General features: G+C 39.3%; 1 protein-coding gene across 17 annotated transcripts in view; it reads right to left on the bottom strand.

The window, feature by feature from the left end:
- MYO3B (myosin IIIB) overlaps positions 1–25,918 on the bottom strand; it is a 409,912-nt gene that overhangs the window by 57,295 nt on the left and 326,699 nt on the right. For 15 of the 17 annotated variants that reach the window (XR_011528407.1, XR_011528406.1, XR_011528404.1 and 12 more), the window contains one exon: positions 25,224–25,323. Coding sequence is in view for 13 of the 17 variants with exons in the window: in XM_070580113.1 (XP_070436214.1) it covers positions 25,224–25,323 (100 nt within the window). In the remaining 4 variants the exon portion in view is untranslated. Of the gene's footprint in view, positions 1–5,155; positions 5,694–25,223; positions 25,324–25,918 lie in introns of those variants that run through there. The other 2 variants (XM_070580120.1, XM_070580118.1) reach the window with 2 other exon arrangements.

The following is a 25,918-nucleotide window of genomic DNA, read 5'->3' as shown; positions in this document are numbered from 1 at the left end:
GGGGTTTAAGATTGAGATTGAGATTAGGTTTGGGTTCATTTGCCTCTATGAGCATTATTTCCTCTTCAGTGAAATGGGGGTGAGCGTTCTAGGAACTAAAAGGTTTGCTTTGAGGATCAAAAAAGATGTGAAAGCACTTTGTAAACTGTTAAAGCAGAATCACTGTCTCATAATTATCATGATTCTCTGAAAGCTATATATATGAACCAGCCAGCAGTTCACCCTGAGGGGGAAAAACAACTCACCACAACTGTCCTTTTTACGAGAGAATCAGGTCTTAACTTTACAAAGAGTATTTCATCCCTGCATTACATTCTTAAAATTAGATCCATGTGTTTCTTTTAATTAGTATTTGATACAGTATTAATATTCTTATTTATCTTCTGCATGCCATATGGATTAAATTCTCATTACCTTTGATCTTAATACTTTTAAAATATGTAAATCAGCAGACACCCTCTTTAAAGCAGTGTTTGCATCCCTGTCTATTATTGCCTTGGGCAAAAGGAAAATATCTGCATTGCAAAAAATCCCCAAATTGGGTTGAAACCCTGAAAACCATATATTACACTGGTCAATCTCAATAAATTAAATAATGGCCAACTTAAGATGAAACCAATTAGAATTAAGTATTGCTTAAACCTGATGAAGGTTAATGAGAACCCACCATGCATGCATATCATCAAGATGGTCATATTTCAGGGCAAAACTAGTTAAGGTTTTATGATTTACTTAAATCCAGTAAAGAGAACATAATCAAGCCTTTCTGATTAACAAATATATCCACGCTATGTTAAGTGCTTCAGTGTTCTGAACCAGCACAGGGTGAAAGTCTTTTTGTGTGTTTGCTTTGAGCTGTAGCAAGTCCTATCACTTTCTTGGTCCTTAGTTTCTTCTACTATAAAATGGGGTGATTAGGCTGGTGAACCTAAGGCATACTCCAGCTCTAAGCACTAATAAGAAACAATAACCAGGCAGTTATTGAACACATTTTAAAAGAACTTTCAACTTAACTGGGACTACAGTCACTAATTAACTCAAGAAGATCTGGAGAGGGAAAGGGGCACCTATGGTTGATTGACAGAAATTAATCTTAAACAGGCCTATTTATATATCCTATTTATGACCATGTTTCATCTTTTAGAAGCATTTTCTTCCTTTTCTTAAAAAAATGTATCGTGAAACATATATTGGCATTATCTTTTCACCCCTTAACTTGCAATATTCTTCTAGCTTATGCTGGGACAGTCATTCCCTCCCTTCGAGATTATCCAATTAATGGTACAAAATATTTTTAGGAGAATTTTGTGTCAATCAAAAGCCCAGAACCTGCACGCCACTAAATGCCACAAGTTATTCCTACTATTATAAAGTTAATTGTCTTTCGTCAGCTGTTAATTTTACTTTGGAAAATAAACAGTTTCGTAGACTTATAATGGACTTGATAGCCCTCTTTGGACTGTAAGAGGGCTTGTGTTCTTAAGCCCACGTGTAGTTCTTTCTGTAGTTCTTCCTGTAGTTCTTATTGGAGCACAGGCAATCGTGTGTTCATTTTGAATTAGTCACCTAGGTAGCCACTCTATAGTTTCTTGTACTTTGACTTACAGGAATCCTACATCCTACCAGTAATTAGATAATGCAGTTTGATTCTCAACTCAGTCAAACTTTGCTGGGACAACATAGTCTACATACACATAGTATCTCCTAGAAGCAGTCCAGTCTCCAGAATAACAGAGTGGTTTTGCCTTAGAGAGTTTACAACCTAGCTTAACAATATATATACCTTTTACTTGAGTCCTATCCCTGACTAGAAAAACACATAAAGACCAACCAAGGCCAAGATGTCAAGTATGGAAGATTGGAGTTTATATGATGAATTACTGAAGGGACAAGAGGTTCAGGAATATCGAGAGGGAAACCAGTTGTGGTACAAATTATTTCTCATAATAGATTGGCCTGGAAAAATGAAAAACAGGCATAGATTCACAACATATTACATTGTGTATTTGTTTCCCCAATCAAGCCAAATATGTCTAGAGATATTTATGCTTGTTGAAATTACTTCAAGAAGTATATAGCCCAGGGAACACCTGCTATGTTGCACCAGGGGTGCATCACATAAGCAAGGGCCACCTTGGCCATGAAGATGGGGCCTGTGCTGTTAGTGGGTGGAGGAAATGCCAATCTTTGACTGCCTCTTCCACCTCTCTACCACCTGACCACCAATGTTTCAATCGCATATTGAAAGACTCACCTTTGTTTTCACACTTCTTTCTCTAGCATCATTTCATCATAATCTTAGCAGATGTCATTGAGACTCATTGCCTTAAAAAGTTATTGAAAAGGCATCACTTTTCTACAATGTGTTCAGGAAGAGCACAAGTCAGAAACAAAGGCATCTCATTCCCGATTCCTCCCTCCACTACTCTCCACCATACATCAGTCACCAGGCCCTGTGCACTCTACTTCTACCCTCCCTGCAAGAATCATTCCATCTATCTCACTGCTTTAATTCAGGCCCTCATGAAGTCTTGCCTGGACCACAGCGACTGCCTCTCTGCTAGTGTCATCTCTAGTTTTGCCCTCATCCAATCTATACTGTATATGGTAGCTAGAGATAATTCTCTGGAGGAGCATATCGTTTCTCTGCTTAATATCTTCAGTGGTTCTCCATAACTTTCAGAACAAGGATGGCACTCTTCAGCTCTGTACACAAGGCCCTTCCTGATCCGACACTTACTTATCTCTTTAGCTCATCTCCAACTGTTCCTCAGAGCTCAGCCTATGCTCCAACACAACAAACTCCATTTGCTAGTCCTATAAGAACCATCTCAGGCTCACCTTTCCTTGGGCCTTCCCTAACTCCCAAGTTAAATCCCTGTTTAATACTGGGCTCCCATTTCATCCTGTACACAACATAATAACAATTATCCCATCTGAGAGCAGGTACAGAATCATATTCATCTTTCTATTTCTGTGGCCTGGATCACAGCAAATGACAAATGAATGTATATTTAAGGAATAAACAAATCTTTCACTTGCTCTTGCTCAAAAACATCCACCAACATCTCCAATTCCTTTAGAAATTATTGCTAGGTGAAAGCCAGCTAAGTCTGATAAACTAAATCTATCTGCTATTTATCTTGAGAAACATAAGGTTATATTAGTAGCAGGCTTTTAGGAGATAATCCTAAATCAGCAAGAGAGAGGTTACTGGTGAGTCTTTCAGGATGATGGGATAGGCTCATTTATTTCACAAAGACTGAGTCCCCACTATGTTCCTAGCACCACCTTAGGGAGCAATGATAGCCAGAGGCTTAAGGATAAGGCTGTGGGAACTTCCAATTCCTGCCTATCATTTACAGGTGGGTTGCAGGGAGCTGCTAATTTGTAGAATAAATGTTTATACTGATATCTGTGCAATAGTTGAGAACTGTCTGGGGATCTGCAAAAATGCTAAGAAAATTTGCAAATAAAAAAATCCAAAAACTAGGCCAGAATAATATACAAATGGTTGTTTCTTGAAGGGCAAATAATCAGAACAGTCATTTGCTCAATAAAATAAGCCCTAGCAGGCAATTGACAATGATTAAGGAAAATCACCAAAAAGTAGGGTTAGGTGTCTACAATACTGAAAGTTTGTGTTCCCCTAAAATTCATATGTTAAAATCCTGATCCTTAGTGTGACAGCATTTGGAGGTGGGCCTTTGGAGGTGATCAGGAGCCCTCATGAATGGGATTAATGTCATTATAAAAAAGACTCAGGAGCTCCCTCACCACTTCTACCATGTGAGGACGCAGCAAAAAGATCCTGTCCAGGAACCAGGAAGGGGGCCCCCACCAGACACTGAATCTATTGGCACCTTGATCATGGACTTTTTAGCCTCCAGAACTGTGAGAAATAAATGTTTGTTTGAGAAGAGGAAACAAAGCCGGCACTCCAATGTTCCCTGGAACAATATTCAGGCCCAGAAACAGAAAAGTACAGCCATAATGATTAATAAACAAAAAAGTGACATTCATAATTTTATGAATTTCTAGTATTTTAAAGTTTTGTTTCTGTTTTTTTTCTCTCTCTACTCCTATCCACCCTCACCTCCAAGGTTGGAAGAGAAAAATGACAGACTGGATATCTAAAAATATCTTTGGATATTAAAGGCTAACTTATCTAATAGGACACAGATGTCACTAACTTCCTTTTTGTAGACCTTGTCCCTGGACATCCAATCTTTCAAGGAAATAGTTGGCTTCATCAACTCCAGTATGATGGCCAGATTCCTGCTACAGTAACTGCACTCTGGAATCTAAATATCTAAATATTTAAATCCATGGTCCATGGAATTGTCACAGCCTCCTTTTATGCCTTAACCCTAATATTCCAAGATCCAGCTGAAACCACTGTTGAAAGTCACTGTAATCTCCCTGACAAGTGAAGGTATTTTAGGGACAGAAGTCTGTACGTCTGTGAATGCGGTGAGACAAACTAAGGAACACAAACCAAGGAGCTGGACGTTTCAAAGAGCTATGGTTCTCATCTCTTTTTTCAGCAAAAGAAGATCCAAACAAAGTCACACAACAGCTAAACCAATGCCATCTGTGTGGAAACCATATTTTAAACACAAACAAAATCAAACGCTCCATATGCCCTCACTCCCGAACATTTGCTAGAACATTTCTGAGTATTTATTGTTAGAATCAGTGTGGTCAAACAAAGGAAGCAAAAAAGCCCAATGAGAACTCCTTGGCCTTCCTCCATGGCCTTCTTCCCCACTCTGCCCCCTTTTATCACCAAGCACATTGTGCATTCTATTTGGGAACCTACGCTACACTCTTTCTGCCTCCGTTTATTTACTCATAAAATAATTGCACATGCCCTTTCTTTTGGAATTCAGGGATTTTCCAAAGCATTTCTGTAAAGCAGGTTTTTCAACCTCTGCCATGTCATGACACACACAGAAAATGATACTATTTGTATGGCCCAACCAGGTAAATGGGTGCTCCAGTTGCCCAGTTCTGCCTGACTGCCTCAATATCTTGCCACAAACATAACCCATTCACCACCCACTAGTGTACTGCAGCAGATCACTTGAAGATCTATTGTAAACTGTATTTGTTTCTAAGTGATGTTAGTACTATTACTTCTTTAAAAAGTGACTAAATGGAATATGCAATTTTTATTTGAAAGCACATAAAAATGTACATGACACTTCATCATTTCACACCTAAATCTCATTAAGCTTTTCACAGTTTGCGTCTGTGTTAAAACTACTTAAGACCCTACTTCTCAAACACTCACAGTCATTTCTGTTCCCTATAAGAAGCAATAAAAAGCATGGCTTTCTTCACAGTGACATTCCATTTGTGACTCTCAGCTGTGTGTTATTTTTTTCCATTGGACTTTCTGCCTGGAGGCCTTTCAGCATTAAGAGAGGAGCCATTCAGCAGATCATTCTCTTCTAACCTCAGCCAAAGGCTCCACACAAAACATCTTAGACAGCTCAGAAGCGAAAGCTCAGTGATTTGTTCTTTGCTGCTTCGATTGGAGCTGTACCTTGTTAACTTTCTTAAACATTTCATTATGTGATTTTTTTTTATATGAGCAAAGGAATGTCATACTTTCAGGTCCAAAGAGAACTTCAAACAATTCTGTAAGTCCTTTTCTTTGAATCTTCTACAATCTTCACTAGCATCACCTAAAATCCACCAGTAGGCGAGAAAATTTACATTTTCAGTTGAGAAACAAAGAAATTCACAAAGATCTTATTGAAATTCTTATTGATTTCATTAACTCATTTAGTTATGATTTTTGTATTAGAATGACAGTTTCAGTAGAATATATTATCACAATTTATTATTACAAATATATTATTATAACATAACAATAAAGTTTATAAGTAAACATCAAGTTTATTACTAAAACCATTCCCTCTTTTTCCTCTATTGTATTATTTTATTTTTGCTCTTAGGAAATGGACTCTGGAAAGACAAGAAGACAATCTCTTCATGACAATAAATGCAATAAATACAGCTCAAATTGTTGCTTTAACTGAAGGTTGCTTGGAAAAATTCTACAGCTTATTTCCCACATGCCACTGGGCTAAGTGTCTCATTTAAAAATATGACACTATTAAAGGTTAGAGGGTTGACAAACGCCCATGTTAAAGTTCTGAGGATCTGAGTCTGTGACTCAGGCATGGAATGCTGCCATTCTTCAGCAGGGATACTGCCCTGCTCTCAAACCTGGATCCAATCATGCCGAGATATGAGGAACTCATGCACTCTACTAATCTTACTGCCTTCCAGGAGGTACCAATAAGACAGCAGGACACTAATCAGAAACATTTGAACTTCAGAATTATACAGAGAAGATTTACTTACTGCGAGTGAGACCCTCTTCAAGATACCAAACCCATTCACACTTGGTACATAATTTCTTAAAAACTGAGCTTTCTTTTACCAGTATGATCTGATAACTCCATAGATTTTGATACTTTAATAAGTTTGGTGCAGATAACTGTAACAAATTAGTAAAACATGCTGTTGGGGAAATTAGAATTTTCTCACTGGCCACTCATAATTCCTTTCATAAAATGAATAACAACATTTAGTTGCCAGGGTAAGCAGAACTTAAGAAAACTCAAGTGACAGAATTCTAGCTGTAATGCATATTCAAAATGAGACAAAAATATAAGCTTTATTTTAACATTATTACCCACACAATTCACATGGTAAAAATTTTCAGGCATTATAATTGACAAGATAATAATGCCATAGCCATATTTTAAGACATTGTTTTTTGCAGTCACCATGTTACGTACCTAAACTGCATTTTCTATCCAGGGTCCTTCTCACTGAGCAATATTACTTCATCTTTCCCTTTGTAACACAAGCAGTTAAGAATAACTCTCCTAACCTCCTATTTTAGACGCTTTCTTACATTAAGCGATTGAAACACATGTTGTTAGAAACTGCTGAGAAAATAACAATGAAACTTGCAGAAGTTTCTAATTCAACACGTTTGAGTCATTAAAATCCAAGCATATTTTAATATGCTACAACCTGCTGATAGGAAGACCAATATTTCAAGTTGTCTTCACTGATCACTGTAGCCAAATTCTTTTGCAACAAAGGTTTGGGGATTTTTCAGGTGTGTTATGGGAAAATTGTTTGAGCAGAGGAGGAGAAAAGACTTTAAAGCAAGCTACATCCTCCTTTCAGCAAGGCCTGAGACCATCTCTCCAGACCATGCAAATTTATCTAAAACGATTATGCTTATCAATCAGATGACCCAGTTTAGTTTTCTCTCATCCAAAGCATTGCACATAGTTAAGTAAATCACAGAGCAACCTGATTCAGTCTACCTTGCTCCCTACAGATTTTTCCAAGGCCCACTACTAATCCCTTTCTCCAGTCTTGCTTAGAGACTGCATTCATTTTCATAATACATTTGATGGAACAAAAAAATTAAAATCAAAATTAGAAAAAGACAAACAGAAAGCCCATCCCTTAAAGTGTCCCACTGTTCTAGACAGATGGCTGTGCCCCATCTTCTAAGCTCTAGTCCCATGGCTACAACTGTTGACCAGAAATATTTATGACATGCACTAAAATGCAAGATGCTTTTTCAAACAAAACCAATTTCCCCCAAAGAGACTACCTATCTGAATTAATTTATTATTTGATAAACACTAAGCACCTACTCTGTGCTAGGTACCATGTCAAGCACATTCCTGTTTCTCTTCACCTACCATCATTCTCAGAGTGACTGAGAATTAACACCATTGAGTTCTTTTTATACTTCCCTGCAACCAGTCACAGAATAGTATGCATAGCTCCCAATGTTCTCATCCAACTATGAACAGAGGAGATGTTTATGGAGCAGGGATTGCTCAGCCAACTGATACACTGGCAGACTGCCCACCAAAAAGGATGTTGTTCTGCCACAAACAATGTTATGAATGCTCTTGTTTCCTCATATTCCCGATACCCTGTGTGTTATCTTTTTTTTTTTCATCCTAGCCTGTTTGATAGGTAAAAAAGAAATTTTCATTTCTCATATTAAATTTTGAGGTTGAACATTTTTGCATACAGTCATAGGTCATTTGCATTTTTTCCTTTTAGGAATTGCCCTTTAAAGTTTTTTGTCAATTTCTTTCTAAAGGGGTGTTTATTTTTTTCCTGCAGTTTGAGGTGATAACAGGTAGCTATGGAGTAGAGAGTATAAATCCTACCACTAATACCAAGATGGGGTTGGATATTAAAGGAAATATCCTCTTCGGTAGGATATTAAAGGAAAGGGAGACCTAAAGGATTGGAATATTTAGGCAAAACTGCGGCAGAACTTAATTATGATAATAAAAGCAATTGTCCCACACTATCTTAAACACTTCATAAATATAATTTTTAGCAGTTATATATTATTCCACAATATAGTTGTATCAAATGTATTTAATTGTTCTCAAGTTTTTCTAGACTTTAAAAAAAGGCAGATTCTAAGTGAATTATTGGGAGAAAAGATTTGAACATTTTTAAAAAACCCTCAATATACATTGCAAAATATTTTTGCACAACAATTGTGTCCTTTATACTTCTACCAGCATGCGAACAAAGTGCTTCTTTTCCATTTCTCCTATTCTAGACTCTCCTAGAAACAGCTTCATTTTGTTTGCACAAACAGTTTCCACAAGACACATTTGAATATTTGCCTTGGAATTTTATAATCATCTCTTGTAAGCGACCTTTCTTGTGCCTGCAGGTCTTGATATTCCATGAGGAAGGATCTGAGGCTAAATCTGAACATTCAGGAGGAAATATCTGATTCATATGACTTGAAAATTCCCATGTTCAGAAACCAGCATGAAACAATGCCCTTGGATATATGTGCCTCAAATGATTAAAATCTATCTCAGGAAGCCAGTACTAGTTGTCTATTCAACATCCATTCTTCCCAACAGAACCTTTATATCATAGTGGGCACAATATGATCAACTCAAATATATTCTCTAGCTTCTCCTGCTGACAAAAGAGGCCCATGTGACATAAACAGAAGTCACTGGGTAGGGCTCCCAGGAAAACCCTTTTTGCCCTTTCACAAAGAATGCAGCCATGAGGGCCAGAGCTCCAACAGCCGTCTTGGGACCATGAAGGAAAAGCCAAGAGATCTGCAGAGGCTTGAACTTCTCTAACATTCTTCGTCTTCTGAACCAATGCCAGAAACTGCCTACTTCCCTGGACTTCTAGTGACACCAAGAAAATAAATATTTATCTATTGAAGTCACTGTATTCCAGTGTCTGTTTATTGAAGCAGAGAACAATTCCTAACTGATGCACTATTTTAAAAAATATCTTCCAGCGGCTGGCCTGGTGACGTAGTGATTGAGTTCACATTGCTCTGCTTTGGCAGCCCAGGGTTCACCAGTTCAGATCCCAGGTGCAGACCTACACATCGCTCATCAAGCCACGCTGTGGAGGCATTCCACATACAAAACAGAGGAAGACTGGCACAGATATTAGCTCAGGGACAATCTTTCTCACTACAAAACAAAACCAAAACCATCTAGAATTAATTTAAAAACAAAATCTTCCAGAGAAGTGTTTTTCATCTTTGTGGGAGAGGCTGTGAACTTCCTATTATGAATTGAAGTTATATTGGGACCCTTAAAATTCTGCAGCATTGCTTCCCTCCAAATCCATTCTCCATTCATTTCCACCATGTTTTCTGCCCCAGATGTATGGATTACTTTGGCTTCCCAGTGGTTGGCCAATAGAGAGCCCTAGCAGGAAACCAGGGAGGGAACAAAGTGAGGAAAGAGAGAAAATACTCTCTTTTATTCCCCAGGTCCCTTCCTGTGGGGTTGTCTTGTGTTGACTGTGCCCCTGACTGCAGGTCATCTCTCTTCTCAAGACCCCTCTACCGACACGGCTCTCTCCTTGTGTGTTCTAGGCACTACACTCTTTCCTTGCCCCTTTAGGTGTACGTGGTAACGGTTCCACTCTCATTAGCCCCCGGGTAATACACTATCCTTTATGGTTTCCCTATATCTGCCCATAACCTTTTAAAATAATCCTTTTATTAAACAGTACCCAATTTCTCATAATTTGAGTGTGTAATATACTTCCTGCTGGGATTCTGTCTGATATGTTCCGTGTTTTATATATACATGTTCTTTCTAGGATGTGAGGAAAGGCCACAGGCCCATACCTTCAGGTCTCCTGTACAGTTTCTGTATCAAGGGAAAGACTGTTAATTTTAACAGGACAGGCAGGAAAACACTTTTAGGGGGTGAGTCAACTCAAAGGAAGCATGTAAAATGTTAATAATGGGAATGACAATCAATTTTTGTAAAATACTTCCTCAAATGCAGAGACCGCAATCATTTTACCATGGCAGGGAGGATGAAAAGTATCGGTCAATGCACAGAACTTCATCACCGATCCTTGACATCTTGTTATAGAACCATGTAACTTGAGGGAATTCACTTCCCAGTGAGGGCTACCTGCTTAAAACCAAGTCTAAATCCCTCATCTCTAGACGTTCAGTCAGGCTTTTCGTTGTGGTTATTATCTGGGAGTCCGGGGAGTACTTTGGAGTTTGTTTTTTTCTATATCTTGATTCTTCTCCAAATTCTACATAATTACAAATCAGCTTTTAGTAAAAGAAAAACCAAAGACAATTTTAAAACCCCAAAGCACAATATATGAGATTTCTGGGACCATTATTACTTTTATAAAATTAGTGGCCTAAGAAGTCAAAATAGGGTAACATTTACGTTCAGATTGATGTTGAGATTCAGCAAAAAAACTGCTTTCAAGGAGAGCAGCAATACTAATATGTATGGTGCATAAATTATCTGAGCATATACAAGTGGCTCAGAAAACACTGCCCACTTTGTAGGGAGTTCAAAGTAAAATGTAAAATGATTTTATCTCAATCTTTATGTTCCAACTTTCATTCTAGAATTTAGTATCTTCAAGCATTCTAAGTTTTGCGCTTTTTTTAACTTTTTTTTTTTTTTTTAAACGAGGAAGGAAAAGACTGTAGCAACTTGCCTTGGCATCTTTGAGAAGCCATGGCTCTCTCCTTTTTGATTGCATACATGTCTTCTAGTCCAAAGGCTTTAGATCCTGGCACAGAATTTTCCTGAAGGCAGCCAAAGCTTTTAAGGGTCATTTGATGAATTACAGAGTCAAAGCCCCCAAAGAGAAGTCTGACTGAGAAAGTCGTAGCAATCCACAAATATCAGAAGAACTCACATGGAAAAAGCAGCAGCCATTTTTCTTATTCAGTTATTGGGAAGCAAGAAGAAAAATCCTTCTAACAAGCTTTCTAACCACGAAATTGATAGTCTTCAAAATTAGTTAATTCCTTCCCATAGTATAGGGATTCTTAACCTGGGATGTAGACCATGATGGGACCATGAAGGTGTTGAGTCCTTGACATTATGTGGAAAATGTTGCAGGTGTGCATTTGCCCATTTTTTAGGGTTAGGGAGCATGGATTCCATTAGTTTCTCAGAGGGGCTCAGGATGTAGAAATGTCTGCCCAAGAATATGTAAAATCAGCCTGAATGACCATTTGTTAGGAGTGCTGAAGAGAAGATAATTACTCTGAAGTCAAAGTTTATAATTCCCTGGTTACAGATAACGTAAGCAAAACCTTCATGCAGTGTGTGTTCAATCCTCTAATCACTCAGCAGTTATTCATAGGTTGTCCTCTATGCTCATATGGGTTAATCTGCTCAGAGTGGTGGGTTAGAGGGAGCATCCATTCTAACTCCTTTAAGGGGAGGGACAATGTGATGTACTTTTCCCAGTGCCTTCCCACAGTGTTAAATAAAAACTGCCTCATGAAATAGAGGTTCCACTAATGGAATGAATAAGAGGACACAGTCGAGAGGAAAGAATGAGCAGCCCACAAGAGATGAGAAGAGCCTTGGTCCCCAGACGGCAGCCCAAGTTGAAAATCAGAAGGCAGAGCACAAGTGTGATGCTGTGAGCTGAACTGCTCTGGGCGTGGGTAAATATAGCAGTGAAGGACAAGCGGAAGGGACACTTTGTAATTTGACCCTTGGAGATTTGCAGTGGATCTTTGGATGTTCCATCCCCCACCCATACCCTAAACATTCAGACCTTGTGTAATGAGTTAGCATGTGAACTGTCCTTTGGAGGACAAATCAGTTAAGAGCAGAAACAAGCCTAGAGCTCATTGCACTTATCTGATTTCTGCACAAATGCACAGTTTGATATTTAAAGTTGGTGTGTGCCCACAGGGAGAGCCCCGTCATTGTGTCCTGGCATAAAAATGTCTCCCCTGAAATCAGGACAGTCTGTAAACTCATCCCTTAAGAGCTTTGTAGATCTCTTGCATTTGTTTCTTGGGCCTGGTTGAATTTGTTCTTTTAAATAGGCTGCTGAGAGAAAATACCTGGCACCAATTCAGTGAAAAGGGATATCATTAATTTCTTCCTTTCAAAAGGATGGGTCCCTTTGGGAACACTGAGTCTTCATGTATATTAGGTCAGACAAACCCAGCCTAATGTCTGGGTAGACTGGCTGCTCTAATTGCTCACTGCTAAGCAGCCAAACAGACCCTTTTGGATAGTGGAGAAAGAAAATGGGGATCTGAGTCAGTGAGAGCTCTCAATATTCCTTATACCATTTAGGTGGATTAATGAAACATAACTCCCTCCCATTACACAAACTGCCAGACACAGAGAATACCAACAAATTAGTCCCACCCCTCTCAAATGCAGTAAATGTTCAAGTTGATAAACTCTTGAGATTTGTGGTGACATAGAAAAAAATGAGGTGCAGTTTATAGAAATCTTAGCACACTCCGTAAGACTTGACAATTTGAATGGAAAGAAGGAAGGAGTAGTTAACTTGGAAATGAGGTACTTTCAGAAGTGATTCTCATTTGAGGAGTGAGACATCGCAGCAGCAGCAGCAGCTACACATTTATTAGGTGCCTACCACGTGCAGGCTCTAGTCTCATGCATTAATCCAGTGATCTGGAGTCTTATTTTCAAAGTACAAGTCCTGACCCAGAGTCCCCTCAAAGTTGCCAGAGCATCTCACACACCTCTCTCTCTCTCTCTCTCTCTCTCTCACACACACACACACACACACACAAATTCTTAGGAACCTAGGAACACAAATCACAGTGCAGGGAAGTTCAGTGTAATAAAAGGCCAGGAAAGCACTGGAAAGATGGGCAAAATGCGGAAGTGGAGGGGTTTGAGGGGGGTGGTGGGCAGAGCTCAGGGAAGCTCTGATTGAGGACAGAGTGCAGTGATTTGTAGGGGATCAGGAAGTCACTGTGAATTGTTCTTAGTTGGGAGAAAAACTGAGGAATCCTTTAAACAACTTCATATTCACAGTTTTATAAGAAATGTATCTGTTCCCTTATTTTTTTTTAATGTCACAAGTAATTTTAACCCAAATCCAACAGCAGTCTGAGCTAAACAAAGCACCTATATCTAATGCCAATAATCCCCAGGGAGGGCTTTATGGCCTTGATTTTGTCTTCTTGCCTTTAAGCCTCATCAGGAGAGAGAGCCTGTGAAATCCTAAACTCTGACCAACAAACAGTCAATCAAATAACTTGGCTATAATGTAATATACTTTACAGTCTACAGCTGAACATAGAGCCAACTTTTCAATCCCTTGAGGTTTCTATTTTCTCCTCTTTCTTTGTAGAGCAAGGAGGAAAATACAGGGAAGAAGCTAAAATGGCTATCCAAAGAATCATCAAGAAGAGTCTGGGCCCTGAGAGCTGGTCCAGAGGCATCACTTCCTCAATTTCTCCCTAGAACCCAGCTCTGGGTTGGGTTGTAGCCCTGGGTTGACCAACTGGGACTCAGTTTCCTCATCTGTAAAATGAGAGGGTTGAGCAAAAGGATCTCAAAGGCTTCTAGAATCCTACATGCAGATAGTCAGGCCATATGAACTTGGTAGAGAACTTACTCAAAGAAAAATGAAACATTCCCATGAGTAAGAAGCATAACCCAAGGCAGCAGCAAACTTTTGCTGAATGCTTACTATATGCCAAGTACTGTGATAAGCACTTTACATGTGTACCTTGCGATACAGGTACTTTTATTATTCCTATTTTACAGAGGAGGAAAGAGAGGCACAGAGAAATCAAGTACCTTTCCCAAAGTCACAAATCTGTTAGAGTGGCAGAGCTGGGATATAAGTTAAGTCTGTTTGACTCCAAAGACTGCTATGCCACACTGCCAACGGTGTGGGACCATCATCTAAGGACATCTCTTCTTTGTAAGAGCTCCAAACTGGAAACAGTCCAGATGTCCAGCAACAGAAGAACGAATTCATAAAGTAGGATACTCTACAGCAATGAAAATAAACAAGTTAATCTTAAAAATATAATGTTAAGGAAAATAGAAGAAGAAAAAGTTAGAAACCAAAGAATACATGCTATGTGATTCCAGTTACACAAAGTTGAAAAACAAGCAAAATGAAACTATGATATTTGGGATGCATACTTAGGTGGTTACTTCTAAGGAGGAGAAACAGTCATAATCAGGAAAGGTATGTAGAAGGCTTCCGAGGTGCTGCCAAGTTCTGTTTGTGTTCTCAGTTGTGGTTATGTGTGGGCTTTCTTTATAATAATTCATTACACTATCCATCTCGGTTTTAAACATTATTTTTCTGTAAGCATATTTCAGAATTTTAAAAAAGGTAAAACCCAAAACAACCACAATCTCATATCTCTTACATGTGAACTTTTCCCATTGTGGAAAGGGAACAGCAGAGGGCTGGAAACATCTTTCCCTACTCTTTATCTGGACAGTTCCTGATCCCCCTGCAGTTCTCAGCTTTGGTGTAAGACCCAGTATCCCGTTCACAGCTCCTACACTCCTGTGCTCACTCCTATCATTGCCCTGGTCAAACGGATCTGATTTCAGATTTACTTGTCCATTTCTCCCCTGGAATGTCAACTTCACAAGGACACGCCTGGGTCTTGCTTCCTTGTATATCACCAGCACCCAACACAGTGCCTGCCACTTAGTAGATGCACAATAAACATCTGCTGAATGAAGGTCTGACTGAATGAATAAGAAAGGCACATTTCACCCACTCCCAGCCTTCTCTGAAAAAAGCAACAATTTCTCTCCTGCGAAATAAGTTTTTACTGGAAGCAGAAAACCTCAGAGTTTTCCTGGTCATTCTAAGAGTTCTAAGTTACTTAAGGAGTATAAGTGGTGAGGAAACAAGAAAGTCAAATAAAAACGGAAACAGAGAAAAATCTTACTATGGTTCTGCACAAGGTCATATAACCAAGTTTTTCCCTCAACTTATTTACTTTTAGACTATGTCTATCTTGCCTCACTAAAGCACTTAAAATTGATTACATTTATTTTAGAGAACATGCTTGTGTCACGGTTCTCACATGTTCAACTACCAAAAAACCAATTACCTTGTTCCTTTCAGGCTGTTCTTACTTTCTTGGCTAGGGAGTGAGTACTAAGCCAAGACAGGAGTCATGTTTATTTAAAAAACATTTTTCTCCCTGATTATATCCATAAAAAATTCACTACTGCTCTACAAAAGACACTATTAAGAGAATGAAAAGACAAGCCACAAACTGGGAGAAATATTTGCAAAACACATATCTGACAAATAACTGGTATCCAAAATATACATAGAACTCTTAACCCCCGCCCCCCAAAATAAGAACACAAACAAGACAATTTAGAAGTGTTCAAAAGAGCTGAACAGATCTTCACCAAAGAAGATATAGAGATGGCAAACAAGCATATGAAAAGATGCTCCACACTGTATGTCATTAGGGAAATGCAAATTAAAACAATAAGATACTACTACACACCTATTAAAATGGCAAAAATACAAAACACTGACAACACCAAATGCAGGTGAGGATGAGGAACAACAGGAACTCTCATTCATTGCTGGTGGGAATGCAAAATGGTACAGTCACTTTGGAAGATAGTTTGGCAATTTCTTACAAAACTAAATATACTCTTACCATATAATCTAGCAATCATACTCTTTGGTATTTACCCAAAGGAGTTGAAAACTTATGTCCACACAAAAACCTGCACAAAAATGTTCATAGCAGCTTTATTCATAAGTGTCAAAACTTGGAAGCAATCAAGATGTCCTTTAATAGGTGAATGGATAAACAAACTGTGGTACATCCGGACAATGGAATATTTTCAGTAATAAAAAGAAATGAACTATCAAGCCGTGCAAAGATATGAAGGAACCTTAAATGCATATTGTTAACAGAAAGAAGCCAATCTGAAAACGCTATATACCGTCCGATTCCAACTATATGACATTCTGGAAAAGGCAAAATTATGAAGACAGAAAGAAAAATCAGTGGTTGCCAAGAGCTTACGAGGAGGGAGGAGGGGATGAATAGGTGGAACACAGAGGATTTTTAAGCAAATGAAACTACTCTGTTTAATACTGCAATGGTGGATACACACCACTATATATTTGTAAAAACTCCTAGACTATACAACACAAAGAGTAAGCCCTACTGTGATTTATGGACTTTAGTTAATAACAATATATCAATCTTGGCTCATCATTGTAACAAATGAGCCACTCTAATGCAATACTTTAATAATAGAAGAAATGGGGAAGGGAAGAGAGAACTCTATACTTTCTGCTCAATTTTTCTGAAAACCCAAAACTACTAAAAAAAAGTCTATTAAAGAAACTCAAAAAAATTTATTACTTCCAATCTTGGAAAACAAACAAAAGTAAAAAGAAGAAAAATCACTTCACTCCTACCACCATACTAGCCTATGTTTAATTTTAAAGTTGAAAAGAATCCTTTAAAATGAAACTAACTAGGCAGCCAAGGTCAACAGGGTAGTTTACGTGCTGTTTCAAATACATCAAGTAAGAAAAGAATTTAAAATAAAATTCCTCCCGGCATGTTTTACAGCCATGCCGTCAACATCCAATTCTGGAAGCCAAGTACCCTAACCTGACTCGCACACCCCCACCTTGCATTGCTTGGCAGCTGCACTCCCGATGTTCTGGGTCAACGCCAGAACCTAACTTGGCATCAGCAAAAACAGCATCCTGACCTGACACCCTCAGGAAAGCACCAGAAAAGTTCCTGCTGAACTCTCTTTAGATATGTTGGCAGTAACAATCTAAGCAGAAATAATGTCCAAAAACGGTCCAACTTTATAACGTGCTTTAACGAGTTGCAGGAATGAAAACAGGCTCTCACAAGGCTTTCCCTGAGATATGTGGCCTCGGGAATTGTGGCTGACAAATGACCCCCATGGCTTCTAACTATCAGCTCTCATAACGGCAGCCACTTTCCCCTTCAGCCTCAACTCCTCCAACACAGAATCTCACTGACTCAGCTGGCTGAGGAGTGGATGTGGTGCTGACCTATGTGGACCACACCCCTTCCTCCTTATCATCCATATCCCCAAATTTCAGGGGAAGCGGGTGTCAAAATGAAACTTTTCCTCTTAATAGAGATGCTACAGAATTCCTTTAGAAAGCTACAATTTTGACAGAGGCCTCAGTTGGGGTAAACTGCCACAACTGCAACTGATGTTCCAAGCACTCGCTTTGCATTCTCCAAAATTACAAAATAAAGCAAAACAAAAACAAACTCAAAACCCAGATCTAGTAAAAATGAGAAAAGTCTTTTAAGCCAAATAGAGAAGGTGTATGATTAATATAAATGGGGCTAAATTAGAAATTAAATTTGGGATTTTAGGAGAACTCTAATCTCCTCTCCTCCTTTTCCTTCCATCCCTCTGCCCTCATGCCCACAAGCCTCAAACAAGCCTCCTTATGCTGGCTTTGCCTAAATTCTTTTGCAAAAAGCCAGGACAGACACATGAGAGATATGTGCAAGTATTCAGTCCTGGTGGGTGTTAGAGAAATTTTGCCTTGCAGTGGCTGGCAGAGGCAGTAGAGTTTATAAAATAGAAATATCCTTTAAAGGCAATAATTCCTAATAATTTTAGAAATTGAGATACTTTACAAAAGTCTGGAACAGTTCCCTCCTCCTCCTCTACATGAAAGTTATAAGTAAATGTAACTTTGTTCTTGACAACTTCCTGAGAATTTAATGAGACCACTTGAGATAAATATGGATACTCAGTATGTTACCAAACCTGCCTTGGAAAATAGCTGCAAAGACCAAGATATTAGAATTACATTAGTCTTTTAAGTGTCTTATTTCACTTCCTGGCCTATGGGTGACATATAGTAGGTGCTCAAGAAGTGTTTGTTGAATGAATAGAAAGTCATATATATAGTTCATTTTTTCTGATTCAGTATAGTATCATAGAGATAGGAGATGTCTGGAGCAGTCTTCCGCAAAAGGTAGTCCCCAGATCAGCAGGATCATATCCCCTGGGAACACGATAAAAATGCAAATCCACCCTCTCTTACACCCCACACAAAATCGGAAACAATGGAGTAGGCCAGCAATCTATGTTCTAACAAGGGGTCCAGGTGAATCTGATGCCCACTGAAGTTTGAGAAACGCCGGTCTAAAAAAGATCCTTTAACAAGGAGGTGTTTTTTCTACCTCCCATGCTAAAGGTAAGAATTATATGCCTGTAATTCCTTTACCCTCTCATTGAGAAAAGTCCCGAGACTGGGGCTTTATCGGTCTCATTGATGGGGGTTTATGGCGAATCCTATGGCACCCAGGCAAGAAGAAAAGATGGCTCAGCTCAACAGGAGCTGAAAAGAGCAGGGATTCAGAGCACCAGAGACTACCCCTCCAGGAAGGCACAGAGGCGGCCTCCAAGTCTTGTGTGTGGTGTTCCGTAATAGCATTGGGTGTGGGGCAGAGAGGCGCAGTAGCCTTCCCTCCATGTAGGGTCTGGTTTCCATGTGCCTTCCTGAAAGGGATTATGTTGCCTTTGAGATTCCGTTGTAAGAACACGCTCTCCCTGTCAAATGGGCGACATCTGAGCCCTTTATGATCACAATGGTTGCTATTTGGCCAGCTGCTTGCATCCCCTTCCAAGCCCAGGCGGCCAGTGTGAGGCGATTCTGTGTCACAGATCTAAGGCTTAGTCTTGCCTGATATGTGATCTAATTTGAAAAAAAAAAATGTTCTGGCTCAAATCAAGTTCAACTTCCAGTATTAATATAGGGTGACCGACTTTGTCCCAGTTTGCCTAGGGCAGTTCTGGTGTTAGCATTAAAAATCCACATCCTGGAAAACTTTCAGTTCCAGGAGTATTGAGATGTTTGGCCACCCTAAGGATTAAGAGTACCAAGGATAAAATACAGCCCAAGTTCGCTTTCTGATAGCTGAACTGCTGCCAAGATCAATAAAATGTAGTAATGAATGACAAGAAAGGTAAAAAATAATGAAGTAGATAGGATCAGAGAAACAACTAGGTGAAAGAAAATGTGTATGATTTGCTCAGCAAATCTGAAGAAAGCTGTGAAATCAGATCACTGAAGCTCAACATTAGACTCCCTCTGGGGGCTCTACTGCACCCCGACACTGTGTACTGCCAAGTGTGACTCCCTCGGAAGGCTGATACAATACTGCTTGCTCCTCAGCTCCCTAAAAATGTACCACTCTTCAAGACGCGATGTAAAGTTACTCTTAGCAAGTGCAATGGCTTTTTGACCTTCAAAAAGAAATATGAATAATTTATACTACCTGTAGATGAGAAGATAACCAAGGGCAGGACTGCCTGACTTAGGTGAGGTATCGCAGGAAACCCAGGGGCAGGTAATGACAGGCCCCAAACAAGCAGGTCACAAAGTTAAACTAAAGCGCATGTACTTTACACTAAGGAAATACAGGTAAAGCACAAGCATGTGCCCAAAGTAGATACTTCCTCCATATGTGGCTGCTCCCTTTCTTTTATTCATAGAGGATTTCCTCAGATCTCCCATGTAGATCCATTTTTTTTAGTGTAGTAAAAATGCTTAAAATCTATTTTTTAGATCACAATAAAGGAGAAAAGAGAGAAGGGGGAAGGAAAGTATGTTACAATAAGTGTCATTAACAATAGCAAGACACATCAGCTTTGTGTTGAGAGAGGGGAAAGTAAGAATAATTAGGCACATTAAGTAAAAATCATAATGGTCGAGGGTGAATGCAAGGGTAGACGGTTTCATTTCACAATGGTCTCTGAGGATCTCTCTGCACTACAGCCCAGTGTGATAATTGTTAATAATCATGTCCCGAGACACTAAGAATAAGGAGAATTGTGTTGAGTACGCTCAGTATGAAAGGGAGTCGTGGGTTTTAGAGTTTCAGCTGTCTGGAAAACATAACTTACGTAGAATAGCTCGTCCATTGGTGATGTCTACAGTCTATCCTGAACCCAGTAGCTGGAGTAAGCATGCCACTCTGCTGAAAATGCTCAGTGGCTCTCCACATCACTGAGTTTACACCCTCACTCCTCAAAATGTGGACCTCAGATCAACAACATCAGCACCATGCGGAAGCTCAGCAGTGTTACACAATCTCAGGAGCCACCCAGACCTGCTGACTCACAATCTTCATTTTAACCAGATCATCAGGGTGTTAGTTACGACTTTAAGAGGTACTGACCTGCATCATTTGGCCCCTGCACCTCCTACGATTCTCTTCCTAGCTCTCTCAGCTCCAATCACATGGGCTTCTTTCTACTCCTTACGTATTACATGCATGCTTTCTCCTCAGGGCCTTTGCCATAGCTGTTCCCTCTGCCTGTAATGCTCTTCTCCTAGATAGCCACATGGCTAACTAGCTCACTACCTTCAAGACGTCTCAATGAAGCTCACCCTGACCACCCGATTTAAAAGTACACCATCCTCCAAATCCATCCTCCACACTTTGGCCACTCCTGATCTCTGCTGCTGTATTTTCTCCCCCATAACACTTTGCCCTTCTAAGATCCCATACAACTGACTGATGTGTTATGCTTATTGTTTATTGCTGTCTCCTTCTGCTAGAATGTAGCATCATGAGGATAGGAATTTTTGACTATGTTGTTCCCTGATGTGTCACATGAGCCTAGAACAGTGCCAGTGACGTGTGGTCTGCAGGCTGATTCTTGTTACTGGTCCCAACAAGATTAGTAAAGAAATTTAGAGCAGTTTAATTTAGAGTAAGAAATTTAGAAAAGTTTAGATCAATTTGTTATTGACACACACATGAACGTGTGATTGTTTATATTGTAATTCATTTTTACTGTATTTCACGAAAGTATCAGACTGCGCAAACTGGAAGTTAAAACAACCAACCCAGAACTGGTCTTTCAAAATAGTTTGAGAAGTACTGGCCCAGGACAGTTCCCAGTACTAAGTAAGTGTTAATAATTGTTTATTGAATAAATAAAGAACAAATGCCTAAAGAATAAATTTTTACATAGTAAAATCAGATCAGGTTTATATATATGCCTGTCAGTCCAATTAAATAATTTCGCTGCTTGGACTAGTGGCAAAGTGATTCGTTTTATGCACTTCCTGGGTATACTGTACTTTCTTCTTCTATGTGAGGAATGAGTCAGGCTCAAATGGACCAAATCAAGACCTTCTGAGACTCTCTGACTAAAGAGTTGAAGACAGCCTTTGTCCAAGCCCTACATCTGCACACTTCTTTATCTGCCTGCTCTGAGCAGAGCTGGCCTGATCAGGTAACTTTATTCTACGCCTCCGTCCACCTCCCATCCCACCAGACCCCTTTACAGAACAATGAAGTAAGCACTCACTGCAAGTTAGAAGGCAAATTTTGCTGGCTGTTAGCGGGTTTTTTAAACAGAAAAGGTCACAATATTCTCATTCAGCCTTTCACAGAAAGATGGGTTGAAATAACGGGTCATTTAAGGCAAAGAATTAAACACAAAGGTATAACTTGCTAAAATGTCTCTTACAGAATGTACTCTTGTTTTTGCAGCTGAGAACCTTGAAAACATAAACAAAACTGGAAAACTATTGTACTTCAGTCCATCTTTGCTGCTTTCTAAGGTCAAGGGGAATTTGATTTTCCTAATGCTTTTTCCTGCCTAAACCTTCTTTCCCTCTCTTCCTGTCCAAAACAACAACAGCCACAAAATAAACAGCTTGGCTCATTTTAACTTGTTCTACTGGTACGTTATACTTATTTAGGGGTGACTAAGAGACATTTATTTTGTTCCAGGATTATTAGAAATACAGTTTAAAACTTCTCTCTTTTCTCTGACTCACTCAAAAGTTTCATTTCATTTTGGCTTCCAATTTATTTCATCATGGCTTTGGATACTCAAGAATTCAATTTGAGGACCTAGGCTACGTTGCAAGGAGAGAATTCAGAAATGAAAAGAGATGATCCCAGAGAGTATAAAATCTAGTAGATGCATGAAAATAATTATAATAAAAGGCGGGATGTGATAAATACTGTAAGAATAAAGGGCACAGAGGGAGCCACTGTGAATCCTGAAGAATGGAGAGGACTCAGAGTAAAAGGGAAAACAAATGGGGGGCGGGGCACACGGCAAGGTGCCGGGGCAGGGCAGATGGAGCAGCATGAACAAAGTCACATACAAGGGCAAGAATGCACCAGGCATGCTTGGAGAATAGAGAATAGTTTTGTTTGTTTGTTTGCTTGTTTTCCTTTTTTTGTAAGATTGGCACCTGAGCTAACAACTGTTGCCAATCTTTTTTTTCTTTTTTCCGCTTTATCTCCCCAAATCCCCCCGGCACATAGTTGTATATCTTAGTTGCAGGTCCTTCTAGTTGTGGCATGTGGGACACCGCCTCAATGTGGCCTGACGAGCAGTGCCATGTCCGCGCCCAGGATCCAAACTTGCAAAACCCTGGGCTGCCACAGTGGAGCGCAAGAACTTAACCACTTGGCCATGGGGCCGGCCCCGAGAATAGTTTTGATATTCTGAAGCACAGATGAGGGAGAGAGATCAGTGGAAGACAGAGCTGGAAAGGAAGATTAGGACCAGAACAGAGGCAGCCGTGAATGTCATGCCAAGCAGCTTAGAGTTGATGCTGGAGCAATGGGGAGCCACTGAAGAATATGGAGGAAGGGAATTTCATGATCATGGTATGCTTTTAAACAGCTCCTCAGGCATGTGTGCATAAGAGAAGTTGAAGGAGAAAAAGAATGGAAGCAGGAGGTCCACTTAGAATGCTGTTTACAAGAGTATAAGGAGGAGTGATGGTCATCGTGGCAGACCCAATAGAGAACTGTCTAGACTAGAAGGAATAATTTGACAGGAAAGTGCACATGAGCCATTTACAGCAGGTCAGATGTAAAGTTATGACTAAGTTTGACTTTCTGGGATACTTTCCTAAAGACTGGTAAAGATGGTTGTAATCTAACAAGTCTCTTTAATAGTTAATTCAAAATGCCATATATTTTTACTCCCGCTGAACTATCCCATCAAAACTTAATGCCTTACAATAAACTTTATTTCCCTACTTCATACTTATAATATAAATGCAAAGTTCATCTATATCAATAACAATAACTACCATAGCAGCAGCTGACATAATAAGGTACCCTTACTATGAACCAGAAAGTGTGTTATACCCTTTACCTACACTAGCTCATTTAATCCTCAGTATAACTCCTCAGCTATGAACTACTCATTTTCTTTATTTTATATGCGTAAGTCCTGAGGTAAGGAGTAATTACATAACTTTATTAACACTACACAGGAAAGCAGAGATTTGAATCCAGGCAGGTCTGATCCCAGAACTTGTACCTTTGGCTACTCAACCATACTTAAAATTTTTCTTTTTACATGTATTTTAAAGTTACATCTATTTTAAAGAATGCTAAAAGAGAACAAATAGAAGACGAGATAAGTAGAAAACAAATAGCAAGATGCCAGTATTAAACCGAAACATATTCCATAACCGCATTAAATGTAAATGGTCTAAGCACCTGATTAAAAGGTAGAGGTTATCTGTTTGGATAGAGAAAAATGCCAACTAAATTCTTGCATAATGGATTCTGCTCCACTACACTGTCTTTTCCCTAAATTTTCCTCTTTTCTGTACTACTCCTACCCCTACCTCATTGTGGCCGTATTCCTGAACACTATCTGGCTGTGGGGACAATATTCCCTTTGACAAGCTTATCATTTCTTCATATCCATTTAAAAGGTTCTGCTATAATATACTCATCCTCTCTTGTCTTTCTCCAAGAGCTTAAGTTCCATATGGACTGGAGGTCCGAACATATTTATTATGCATTTTCCACTTCATATAATACTACTTTGTCACTGAAAAACAGGCTAAAAAGAGAGTCCTGAGAAAAATATTTCAGAAAAATAGATGAGGTCGATAGTAAGCGTAAAGGTGGTATTTTACATTAAAAGGTTTCTTTCTTTGGAATGGTCCACATTGTCCTTTGTATTTTGTGGTTCATAAATATTTCTTGTGATCACGCTTCTATTTTATCTTCTAGAAGTACTGATTATAGCCACTCATAAGCCTGAAAACTGACTTTTAAGATGTTCTGTGGAAAAGAATTTAGAAAAGGGGCCAGAAATAGCTATTTCCCAAAGGAGTATGGCAAGATGTCTGTATTCCTGCTGAAAGAGTGGCCATGTTGCCAAAAGGGTAGAACTACTTACTAAATCCACATTCTTTCTTTTTTTTTTTTTTAAAGATTGGCACCTGCGCTAACATCTGTTGCCAATCTTTTTTTTTTCTTCTTTCTCTCCAAAGCCCCATGGTATATAGTTGTGTACTTTCTTTGTGGGTCCTTATAGTTGTGGCATGTGGGACACCACCTCAACGTGGCCTGACGAGTGGTGCCACTTCTGCGCCCAGGATCTGAACCAGTGAAACCCCAGGCCGCAGAAGCGGAGCTCGTGAACTTAACCATTCAGCCACGGGGCGGGCCCCTAAATTTACATTCTTTACCAAGCCCTGGATTTGGATCCTGAATGATCTGCTCCACTGAAAGCTGGTCAGCTGTTTATCTTTTCTTTAACAAAATGAAGTTTGAAGCAGTTTCCTAATTTGAGGTTCTTATAACCGAAGGGAAAAGTATTTTCTTCCCTCAGAAAAGTAAACTTAAGTGGCATAGGTAGGCAGTAAAATGCTACCTTTAATACAAGTTTTGCTTCCAGCCTTTATGGCTTCCCAAACCTGCACTTTTTGCTAACATTAAGTCATATTACTATCTGAGTCCTGTCTTCTAGACAGTCCTGCCCAAACAACTCATTAAAAAGTACACAAGCACATGAATGGTAGAAGCAGCGTGCAATCAAAAATGTTCTTCTTACCAGGTTTTGCAGGGGCTCCCCTTGAGGGACTTAGTCCTGGGTGATCTGGAGCAGCATGGCATGTCCGAGAAGACAGTGAGTCAGTTCCAGATACTGAGTGCTTCAGAAAGACCCGGTAAGAGAAACATTATTTTTATCCTCTGATGAAGCAGCTTTAAGGACATGGCTTCCATTTAATGAAGGGACCCCGAACCCCAACTGTATGAGGAAGAAACTAAGTATATTGGGGTCATGCTGTAAGTTGCCCCTGTCTTGCATTAAAATTGAATGGAGATCCTCTCCTTGGGGCAATTAGTAGTAAAGGTTCAACACCTTGTGCTCCATTCACGTCTTCCTTTGAACAAGTCAATCTAGCCCCTTCTTAAATTAATTATAGTCCAGAATATAAAAGCAGATATGTGCTGATTTTCTTCTATACTTAATTTTTATCCCTAAGAAAGAAAAAAGAAAATCTATAGGAAGGTATTAATCTACTTAACATTTCTAAGTACATCATCCAAAGGATTTTGTTTTTTTAATCTTACATATGCTCAGCAGAGTTACTGGCAAAAACTGTACATTTTCTTCATTTCATCCTTTCAACATCAAATAGTAGGCAGCAAAAATTGGATCAGACTTCAAAGCCTGCTGTGGGCTCCAAGTCACAGAGAGACGCCTCCATTTCACATATTGAATTCGAGCAGGATATCAAAGTG

The sequence above is a fragment of the Equus przewalskii genome, chromosome 17 (genome assembly GCF_037783145.1).
Source record: "Equus przewalskii isolate Varuska chromosome 17, EquPr2, whole genome shotgun sequence".
Classification (NCBI taxonomy): domain Eukaryota; kingdom Metazoa; phylum Chordata; class Mammalia; order Perissodactyla; family Equidae; genus Equus; species Equus przewalskii.
The sequence above is the reverse complement of the archived record's forward strand: the minus strand, read 5'-3'. Positions and strand labels throughout refer to the sequence as shown.